Source organism: Lupinus angustifolius, unplaced genomic scaffold (assembly GCF_001865875.1).
Source record: "Lupinus angustifolius cultivar Tanjil unplaced genomic scaffold, LupAngTanjil_v1.0 Scaffold_18_131, whole genome shotgun sequence".
In the NCBI taxonomy this organism is placed as follows: domain Eukaryota; kingdom Viridiplantae; phylum Streptophyta; class Magnoliopsida; order Fabales; family Fabaceae; genus Lupinus; species Lupinus angustifolius.
Genome location: NW_017719231.1, coordinates 35,752 through 47,763, shown reverse-complemented (window position 1 = coordinate 47,763; position 12,012 = coordinate 35,752). Strand labels below are relative to the sequence as shown.

At 31.2% G+C, this 12,012-nt stretch overlaps 1 protein-coding gene across 1 annotated transcript; it reads left to right on the top strand.

Annotated features, from left to right (window-relative positions):
* Nucleotides 1–6,490: 6,490 nt before the first annotated feature.
* Nucleotides 6,491–11,532, top strand: LOC109338169 (probable amino acid permease 7). The gene is made up of 7 exons (XM_019575325.1): nt 6,491–6,760; nt 7,492–7,728; nt 9,456–9,549; nt 9,884–10,098; nt 10,298–10,431; nt 10,530–10,757; nt 10,888–11,532. The coding sequence occupies exons 1-7, from the start codon at nt 6,679–6,681 to the stop codon at nt 11,287–11,289; spliced, it is 1,392 nt and encodes a 463-aa protein (XP_019430870.1). The 5' UTR covers nt 6,491–6,678; the 3' UTR covers nt 11,290–11,532.
* Nucleotides 11,533–12,012: the final 480 nt, after the last annotated feature.

Genomic DNA, 12,012 nt, shown 5'->3' with positions numbered 1-12,012 from the left:
CTTATTGAATCAAGCAAGTAAATAGTCAAGGATTCCTTTCCTTATTTGGTGGAGCGTTTGAATTCAAAATGGAGAATCAAATCTGATTTGAATTTACCTTAAAGAAGATCATGGCAAATCTTTCCTCACTTGGCATAGGCGTGTGAATTTCAAAAGGAAGAAGATCATGACAAATCTTTCCTTTCTTGGTCTAGGCGTGTAAAATTCCAAAAGGAGAAGACCATGAAAAATCTTTCCTTAATGAATCAAGCAAGTAAATGACCAAGGATTTCTTTTCTTATCTGGTGGAGCATTTTAATTCAAAATGGAGAATCAAATCTGATTTGAATTTGCCTTAAAGAAGATTGAAGCCATAATGACGAGCTATGAAGACAAGGATTTAATTCCTTATTCATTCCAAGAGCTCCCAATTTGGAATTTGGACATTCAACACTATGAAGGCTAGCCAAATGAGCACATGGAGAAAGGAATAAGGAAAGACATCACTCCTAAAGCTTAGCCAAATCAGCACATGGGAAAAACAAATTAGGAAAGTCTACTAAACCTAAGGCTTGACCGAATTAACACATGGGGAAAACAATTAGGATCCACCAATGAATGTAGTTTATCTTTTTGCACATGGGTAATAGGCCTAGCCGAATTCCCCCTCTATTTGTACCAAACAACACATGGAATTAAGATAACTTGAATCTTATTTGGAAAATTATTCCTTTGCTAGATGAGAATTCTCCTAGTTTCTTGGTTGAACCAAGATCATTTCTTATCAAGGTTCTTATTCCTTGTGGCGAAATTTAGTAGGCTTATCAAGCAATCAAGCTTGTGGCGCCTTCACTCTTCTACCTTTTCCAAGTACTTTTATCCTTACATACCCTCATACACACCACGGCCAACAATCCCTCAAATCAACTAACCAATTTCATCTTCTACAAAAATCCATTCCATAACCCTCGGCCAAACTACCAAACACTCATCCAAACAAATACACATTCACCAATCCTACACACGGCCTAATACAACCAAAACAAAGTCCAAAACAAAAATCCAAAATCATAAATTCCATAGTTACAACAAAAGTCGTGCATCCAAGAACGATCAACAATCAAATTCAGAATCCTCCCAAAAGGGATTCTATCAAGTGGTATACAGAGCTAGCCTTGGTGTAAGTCTATTTAAATTTGTATTTCAAAACCAAAAACACAAACTTCCTTACCAATTAAAACCGAAAACAAAAAAAATTCCCTTTCCCACAAAACCAAATATTTTCCTCACCCACAAAAACCGAAAACAAAAAAAAATTCCTTACCCACAAAACCAAAAACAAAATACATTTTGGTTGATAAGTCTGAGTTCTCGTCATTTTGGAATCAACTCTTGGTTAACTTGACTCAATGAAGAACCCAAGGCAATCTCATAATTAACATATAGCAATCCCAAGTGTATACATCAAATGAATATTACAATCAATTCCAACAAAGGATGAGCTTAGCTAAGCATTTTCATATAAAACTAAAACAAAAGAATAAAGAAGAAAAACATAACCCAAAGAGAAGTGATACATCCTCCATGAGCATACATCAACTCTATGAATCATCCTCCCTCACCTTTAAATCTTGTTTCCAGCATGTACTAGCCTTGGAACTATGAATTCGGAAACATTATAATTTACACCGAAATAGTATGTGAAACTAAAAATCGGATCTTTGCTCAGCTTTTTTGACCCCCTTTTATCAATCTGAAATTTTATGTTAGCATTAAACATAAGGGAGGCTCGTTGAACGCATCTCTTCATTTGGCTGGACTCTTCACCAAGTCAAGCTGTGTTTGGCGTATCTTCTTCGCTCAGGGCAACTACGCTTGGCGCGACTCCTACACTTGACGCAGGTCAGCTGATCATGACCTTAGTTGATTGTTTGCCTCTTGATATCAATTCTTTCTTATTTTTACTCTTTAAGTCTTGAAATGTCATGTTATGGAAACTTAATTTATAATATTAGTGCAATAATTATCAAATTATTAAATATGAATACATAAAGCTAATATTTAAAATTAAAAGGTGTTAAATTAAGAGGCTTATTTTCCCATGCATTTATTACTATTTAAGCAAAAATATGTTTTATAAGGGGAAAAGGAAATGGTGCAATCCCCATTATTATAGAATTGATATGGGTTAAGTTTATGAAGAGTCTTGGATGTTCCCGGAACTGCCCCCAGCTAGCCAATTGATAATGATAGAAACAGATGGTGACAAGACAAGTGCCACGAGATAGAGTTTGAGTTCGCAGATCAAAGAATTTATATGGTATGGAATTTCAACCAATGATTACATTCAGAATTTCGACAATAATGTGATGGCATGGATAGATGGAAGTATATCTGTTTTCCGGGAGTATATATGTTTTCTCACAGCTTTATATTATTCTATGTGTCAAAAGATATAATTGGTCAAAAAATATTTAATAATTTTAATTTTAATTTAAATAAAAAAATTTCAACCAGTCAGAGTTGATAGTACATGAAATAGTACGAAAAATGAGTTAGTAAATGCTGGATTTTCCGGAAGTATATTTTGGGATGAGTGTTCAAACAATAATGTTCAACGGCTTAGCGTGTGCATGTCATTTTTTTTTCTTTTTAGTTTTTATCCCTACATTTATGAGGTGCACTGGTTTTAATCCCGTGTTTTTGTTTTTAAGTATTTAGTCCTCTCATTATGTGTAATATTGATTTTCGTCCTTATTGTTAAATTTGAATAAAAATACTAAGACTAAATAATATAGCGACTAAAATTACCACGATCCATAATAGGGACAAAAAATACGTTAATTTTAGTTCGTGTGATTTTATTTTTGAAGTAATTGGTTTATACACCTTAGCATTTTCCACTAGTTATCAACAACGACGAAATCAATACCAACTCCAAATGGATAAATTGAAAATTACATTGACTACATGAGTGCAAGTGAGTTCAAAACGTATTCAAGTTTTTTTAATTTTAGCTAAAATACAAAAGAAGGAACCCCACAGCCCCAACCTCATTCCACCTAATCATCATTACCACTGCCTCAATCGCCAACATCTCTCTGCAATACTAGAGAGGCACCACTATTCTTCATCCACTTAGTCAATGGGACTTATAGCGGCACTAAGGATTAATTCTCATCCGAGACGGTAAAATTATCTACAATCTACGATCTATCAAAATCAATAAAATTAGATATATTCAAATACACTTTTTAGAGTTAATGAATTTAAATGAATATAATTCAATATATAACTTTAATAATGGATAGATATGAATTCATCCTTGTACGCGATGAATATTCATATCCACCCACTTGGATAGATATTCATCCATCCAAAAAATAAATATTCAAAAATATTATTTTTTTGCCTTTCAATTCCATTCATTATCTCTACTTTCATATTCTTGTAGTGTTTGTCACTCTCACTTAATTTTTTTACTTTTTATTAAATTGAGATCAATTATAAGACAATTGGACGTAGTTAATATTAAAAGTTTTTTCTTAAGTACAAAACATATATAATATTTATTAAAATCCTTACACATAAAATATTAAACATTATATACTTACAGAATATTGCAAAAATATATTTTCTTAGAAAAATTTAAAAACACATTTTTTTAAAATGACTTTTTAAAATGCTTTTTAAAAGTGATTTTTTTTAAACGATGGTTTTAGAAAATGTTTTATTGAAATATTAATTTTTAAAAGAATATTTTATTCAAAAGTGTGTTTAGTTCCAATGGAAAAATGAGTTATAGATAAATTGGATGAATTAAAATTCATCCATTAATTATGGATATGATTAAATTAAATAATTTAATATATAATTTAAATGAATTTATATGGATTAATGAATGATTTTTCATTCATTATAATCCAAATTCATTCATTTGTCACTTATAATTCTCACAATAATAGATGGATAGATGGTGCGATGATCATCATCTATAATCACCATCTATGATGATAAGCGTGGCTGGGTTGAAGGCTTGGGGTGTAACAAGATCACATCAAGGCAAGAAGTGGCTGGCTTGTTTTGGACTCCTCTACCCATTGATATTCATGGTAACACTCAACTACAAACATTGGGATTTTAATAATTAAGTATTTTTTGGTCAATCACAATTAATAGTAGATGAAGTAACATATTTATTAGGATAGAATATATCATCTCATAACTTGAAGGTTATAAGGAATTAATGTTTTTCTTTTCCTTTCCACTAGTGTTACATAAGAAAGAAACCTTGGCTGTTGATTTCGAAATTGAAATAAAAAAATGATTTAATGAATTTTATAACGGAAATGATGATGTGGTTGGACAGCACAAAACTCAAAGCAACAACTAAACCAAAACAAACTAATGAGACCAATTTGAAATTAAAAATTAATTTAAAAGATGAATCCCGTAATTTTTCAAAATTCATAATTATAATTCTACTCTCCAAATCTATCAAATTTAGAGATACAATCTACTAGTAAGGTGTTACTTTAGTGTTTAGTGTGTAAGGTCTCACTGAATTTATAGGATGGATGATTTGATTCATGGGAACGACACTGATTGAGAGGAGTAAACATTAACCTTGAAATAGATTAGTTCTTTACCAAAAAAGTGAGGAATACCCTCAATAGTATAAAAAAAATTAGAGTTATAATCTTAGGATAATTTTTTTATAGACAATTTTTATATGGAAATTATACAATTGTTATGGTTTGAAATCGTATGCTCACATATATATCACACACTTCTTATGTAAATACTTAAATTGTTAAAATTGATATTAGAAAAACCATAAATTACATTTTTCCATAAAAAGAAATATCTATAAAAGTGAAACATGGGAATCCCTCAAAAGAATAATATGTAATTAACAATAATTAAAAAAAATATAAATAAATGAAAGAAGAATTCTGAAAGTACCATAGCCAAAAGGTAAAACATTTAACTACTTAAGGTTTTCATACCCTTATTTTGGGACTCTACACCCTTTAACCCAAAAGTTAAATAAATAAAGAGCATATTATCAAATTAAACATTTCACTTAATGATAATAATTAAAAGAGTAAATCACATTCCCTGAATTTTAATGAAATTATACAGACCATCCAATTTTTTTAAAAGCTACACAAATTACTTTTAATTATACATATATGTTATACTGACTATCACTATAAGAGAGATAAATGCAATTTCTTAAACAAAAAACGGTAATATGTATAATTAAGTCAAACAAAATATGATATATTATGAAGACAAGTCCAAATAGTATAAGAGTCTATGTGTATTCATTATTTTGGTTAATTACAATATTAATTTAAACGCATCCTTAGAATTATTGATGCAGTATGTAACGAATAAAAAATAACAAATAGACATAACAAATAGAGTAAATTATACTATCTAGATTTGTCTTGACACTTACACATATTTTGTTTACTTAATTACATTCGTCATTATTTTTTGTTTAAGAAATTACACATATATCTCTTATAAGAGTAGTTAGTGTAATATATATATATATATATATATATATATATATATATATATATATATATATATATATATATATATATATATATATATATATATATATATATATATATATTACACTAACTACTCTTATAAGAGATATATGTGTAATTTCTTAAACAAAAAATAATGACGAATGTAATTAAGTAAACAAAATATGTGTAAGTGTCAAGACAAATCTAGATAGTATAATTTACTCTATTTGTTATGTCTATTTGTTATTTTTTATTCGTTACATACTGCATCAATAATTCTAAGGATGCGTTTAAATTAATATTGTAATTAACCAAAATAATGAATACACATAGACTCTTATACTATTTGGACTTGTCTTCATAATATATCATATTTTGTTTGACTTAATTATACATATTACCGTTTTTTGTTTAAGAAATTGCATTTATCTCTCTTATAGTGATAGTCAGTATAACATATATGTATAATTAAAAGTAATTTGTGTAGCTTTTAAAAAAATTGGATGGTCTGTATAATTTCATTAAAATTCAGGGAATGTGATTTACTCTTTTAATTATTATCATTAAGTGAAATGTTTAATTTGATAATATGCTCTTTATTTATTTAACTTTTGGGTTAAAGGGTGTAGAGTCCCAAAATAAGGGTATGAAAACCTTAAGTAGTTAAATGTTTTACCTTTTGGCTATGGTACTTTCAGATATATATATATATATAATTATGAGTGATTTGCGTAGGTTTTAAAAAATTGTGGATGATTTATGTAATTTTACTAAATCTCAGGCATGATGGTGTAATTTACTCTAATTAAAACATAATTATAATGTCATATATAGTATATAAAATTAATACAGTAAGTGTATTTTTTCTCATAAGTAAATCATTAAATACATTTTTTTCCCGTTTTTTTGGACTTTACACCCTTTTCTCAAAAAAATAAATGATTAGGTGTATAACTCGTTGGGATTAGAGTGTATTACATATCCCAATTGAGTATCACCATTTGAGTGTATCGCTGCAAAACCAGTTTCATAACACTTATTCTCTTTCCTCAGATCGCTAATCTTGTGAAACAAATCTCTTTTCTCTGTTTTTAATGAACTGAGTCTGCAAAAGTATTGAATCTGAGTTCTAATAATCTGATCCAAGGCAATGTCAGAAACTGCTTCTGCAACTGACAGCACCCCATTTTTGCAGACCCAATATTCTGATTACGATCATGTTAAAAGAACTGGTTTTTGTTCTTCTCATCTTAAATCTTTCATTTTTCATGTCATTTTTTTCTTTGATTTTTTTACAATATGAATTATAGTTCTATTATTCTATAGTTTTGTTGATGAAATTATTTTATCATGATTAGGCTGTATTCAATGATTTATGGATTGGAATTGAGGAGTGTTTTAAACTGCAGTTAACAGTGTAGTTATTGCGATCGGATTCATTATGACCATAGCAATGTGGATTTTCATTGCAGGCTGTGAATTCTGTTGTGATTAAAAAGAAAGTTTTTCAATTCTCCGATGCGACCTAAATGCGGTTTGATGTGGCGGATCATTGTAATTCACCGTAACATTTTTATCACAAAAAAATTGACAACACATCATATCTATAGTGTAATATAGTTGTGGCAGTTGCCACAACCATAATAAAATGCAATCCAAAATTTTAAACAATGAATTGAACACTGAATATGTGTAGATTCTTTCATATATTTATCCCGTGTTTTAAATTGTGGTCTGCGTACACCGCCATGGCTGACGGTCGTAATTGCTGCATTTTCCCACAATTTTCCGTAACTGCACTAAACGCAACATAACATTAAAACACTTCCCTCTTTAATCGCAATTGGAAACACAATATTACGAGTCTTTGCATATTCTCTTACATATGTAATCTTTATTCCCTTCATGTTATCTATGTTTGGTTTGTTCTGTGAATATGAATCTATGAATGATAACACTACAGGGACAGTATGGACAGCAGTGGCACACATAGTGACAGGGGTGATAGGGTCAGGAGTGTTGTCATTGGCATGGGCCATTGCACAACTTGGATGGATTGGAGGTCCATTGGCAATGATTCTCTTTGCTTCCATTACTCTCTTCACTTCTTTCCTTCTCAGTGACACATACCGTTCTCCAGATCCTGAAAATGGTCCTACTAGAAGTTCCTCTTACCTTGATGCTGTTAATTTGCATAAGGGTAAGTTTTTTCATTATCATTATCATCATTCTTATTTTCAATTCAATTTAATTGTTTTTACACTTTTAAAACAACACCAACATGATTCCTTGTTATTATCATATTTTTTTAGAATCATGGCATATTTGTATTCCTTTGTAAGTTACCTGTTTTGATTTCTAGGTGTTTGTGATCTGATAAGAATAAGATAGAGAGAGGAAATCATGGATAACACTTTCCTTTTTTTTTCTTTCTATTTTTAATGAAAAATGTTGGGTTGAGTGATAAAGAATAGTGATATACAAATGTGTGGTTGAGGAGCTTTGTGTGCAGAAAGTTATTAAAGTAGTACTATCAATAATTAATATTTTCTCTGATTTTGTTTGTGCTTACCATGTTGCTAGATTATATTAGATTAAATTTCATCCTAGTGTATTATTATGTTGTTTACCTTTATTTTGAAGCGCACAGTGTAGATAACAATCTCTCCGTTTTGTGCTTTGCACTTTGTCAACTTTGCCATGTGTGATTTGTCCCATATCTAAGTAGTTTGGTTTGTCACGGCAACTCTATCTTCAGTTGATTGTTATGTGCAGATTTCCCTTTCATGCATTTTAAATACTTCCACAAGGATCTTGGTCATTGCACTTAAAGGTTCTTCTCTACACGAAACTGCATTAAAAAGTTACATAAATTTTAAAAAAGTATCAAACTGAGATAAATGTTGAACTACGAAAGTGTAATATATATGCTGTATTACTTATATAAGTTTGTATATCACCTAGCATTCATTTGTATTACTTATATTTAAAAGTGTTGATTAAAATTTAATAATGGATAATTCAGTGACAATGTAAAAAAATCTTACACCATCAGTGCATATATTTTTATCTCATTTTTTTAATGATTAGGTGATTGATTATTGATAGAGTTGGCTAATCATTCACTGATTAGGTGTCCTCATATACTTATCACATTCATTATAGTTTGCCAATTGTGACTTTTCTAGAATTCTCCTTAGAATAACTTCTTAAAATATTTGCACCACTTTTTCAACACCCTTAGTACACTATTCTTTTGCAAGAAATTAAATAAGGTAAGCATATTTTTCAATATAAATTATTTCTTTATTTTTTTCAAACAAACAGGGGGTTGGAGAGATGCAGGAAAAAGAGCTGCACAAATCTCTATTATTTGTTTTAACTCCTAAAGTTAAAAGTGATATAACATATCTCTTATTCTTCTTATGAATTAATGTTTCTTCTCAGAATTTATTTGGTCCATGTTGCAGATAAAGTATATTCATGAGGTATATATAAACCAGCAATTTGAGCTATTAGATTCAATATTTAAATAATACAAGGACAAAAATAGGAACAAAATCCATCAGGGCTTTGTAAATATAGTTTACATTGTGGTCTTGATTTTATGATAAAGGAGAGGTTTGATGAAACATATCATGGTGAATTGGTGATGGTGATAGTGAAGAAATTAGGACATGAGCCATTGTGATATTTTCAGTGGAGCTATGGTAGGTTATAAGTTCTATTTAATTAGTGAGCTTTTCTTCTTTTTATTTTTATTTCCTTTGGAACAGCATCAAATGTCAATTTATAAAGTGTTAATATTTCATCTATTGAGTTTGTATGTCTTGTTTGGTCAAATGTGCTAGCACATTTTGAACAGCATCTAAATATGTTTCTATAGGTATGACTTCTATTACATAATCCACATTTGGGTGGTTACAGGTGAAGGGAATGGAAGGCTCTGTGGAGTTTTTGTGAATGTAAGCTTATATGGTTTTGGAATTGCCTACATCATTACTGCAGCTATCAGCATGAGGTGTGTTAATCAACTAACCACACTTGTTTCTCTCTTGTTTTGCCATTTCCTTTGCTTTTGCTCTGTGGCATGATACCTTTTGCAAACAAGATTAAACATGAATATTGTGACAATAGTAAGGTTGCCAATTAGTGACCAAGAGGTTACTTATTCAAGTCCTGGAAACAGCCTTAACGCTACGCTAAGGCTGCGTATATCTACCCTCCCTAGACCGCACTAGGTGGGAGCATCGTACACTGGGCCACCCTTTATGCTCCCAGAATATCACCATACCATTATTTCTAAATAATTGTTTTCCATTAATTTGGATTGCTATTTGTATTTGTGGCTGCAGTTCAATCCAAAAATCCATCATTTACCGAAGCATAGGGAGTGAACCAGCATCTGAAGCTGGGGATGTGTATAACATGCTTATTTTTGGGGTTATCCAACTTGTTCTGTCACAGATACCCAACTTCCATAACATTCAATGGCTATCAGTCGTCGCGGCAATTATGTCCTTGGGTTATGCTTTCACAGGAATGGGGCTTGCCGTCGTAAAAGTCGCAGGTATGCTCATCAATTTCTTAATGTTGTGAGATACTATACCATTCATTAGCCTTTAGATATCAACCTCTATGATTAAGTGGTTAGAGTTTTGATTCTTGACAATGGTGTATTTCCTCTGGCATAACATGACTCACTTGTGCATGAATAATTGCCTAAAAGTATATATTAAACTAAGTATTTCTGGTAATTGGTTGCTTAGAAAATGGACATGCTGAGGGTAGCACTAAAGGAATCCCCACTTCCAGTGAAATGGCCAAAATTTGGTTGGTTGCTCAAGCACTTGGTGACATCGCGTTCTCTTATCCATTCTCAGTTATTCTTATAGAAATACAGGTATGTGTATTGTGATCTCAGATAGCCAGAATATAACTTACATGAAAACCTTGGGGATAAACGTAATGGCTAATATAACTCAACTGCAATTATTGAAGGATACCTTGAAGTCACCCCCACCCGAAAACGTAACCATGAGAAAGGCTTCAACAATATCAGTCTTTATCACAACATTTTTCTACCTTTGTTGTGGTTGTGCTGGATATGCAGCCTTCGGTAATGATACACCGGGAAACCTTTTAACAGGGTTTGCACTCTCTAAGCCTCATTGGCTTGTAGACTTTGCTAATGTTTGCATAGTAATTCACCTAGTTGGTGCATATCAGGTACATACTATATAACTCAAATTCTTTCATGGTGCTTCCATTTAGTATATCTGAACTGCTATGTCTACATTCTCAAATTTCCACCAATTGTCTTGCAAATTAATTTGTCATCCATCTTGTTCTGGTGCAGGTGTATAGCCAGCCACTCTTTGCCAATTTTGAGAATTGGCTTCGAATGAAGCACCCGGACAGTGAATTTGTGAATCACATATACCTCTGGCAACTCCCGTTGCTGCCAGCTTTTGAACTGAATTTTCTTAGGCTCTCGTTTCGAACAGCTTATGTTGCATCAACAATCCTGATCGCAATGCTCTTCCCCTACTTCAATCAGATTTTGGGAGTTCTGGGTGGCATAATCTTTTGGCCATTAACCATATATTTTCCAGTGGAAATGTACTTGAGTAAGTGCAATATTGAAGCATGGACAGCTCAGTGGATAATGCTTAGGACATTCAGCATTATTTGTTTAATGGTGGGATTGTTCACTCTCATTGGATCCATTGAAGGGATAGTAAGTGCAAAAATAGGTTGACTTTCTGCTTTGAAAGTTTGAGTTTCCCAGAATTGGAACCGAGAAATTAGATAATGGTAGCATTTTTATCCTCTCTATGAAAGTCCATGTTAATCATATGACTATTGGCTTATTAGTTACCCCTTTTTGATAGAGAATTATGCATGGAATATTGATCATCAATTCGAAGTTTTAATCTTCTTCACATATTCTAAGATTGTAGCAGTACTATATGTAATTGAGAGTTAGAAGCGTAAAATTGCACTTGTTCTTAAAATTGTATTGGGAAACAAGTTATTACTTTAATACGTAATATTGAATGGCAGTACTTCTAATAAAGGGAACAAGTAATAATTCAATCTTATTCATATTGCAGTTTTCTATGAAACATCAAAATGATTGCTCCAGAGTCTAAAACGTAAGCTGTGAGTAATATATTAACCAATTTGGTATCTGTACTTGTGAATTTGAGAAAACTTCAATATTTTGACCTATTTGATTGGCATATGAAATTAAGTTAATGAAAAATACTTTATGACCTTCCTATAGCCACATAAACTTCTTTGTTAGCATATTTTAGAGAGAAAAACTATTAATAATCACTTAATTAAGCTCTTAAAAATCAAATTAAAGTTGGAATAGCTAAACACAAAGGTGGCCAAAATCATATTAGTCTATGAAGCAACTAAGGGTTAGTTTGGTTGGGAGTTAGACTTTGGAGGAGAAGGAAGGGAAAGGGAAGGC

Coding starts and splice junctions, on each gene's coding strand:
- LOC109338169 (XM_019575325.1), top strand. CDS start 6,679: ATGTCAGAAACTGCTTCTGCAACTGACAGCACCCCATTTTTGCAGACC. Junction 7,729..9,455: donor TGCTGTTAATTTGCATAAGG/GTAAGTTTTTTC, acceptor GGGTGGTTACAG/GTGAAGGGAATGGAAGGCTC. Junction 10,099..10,297: donor TGCCGTCGTAAAAGTCGCAG/GTATGCTCATCA, acceptor TTGGTTGCTTAG/AAAATGGACATGCTGAGGGT.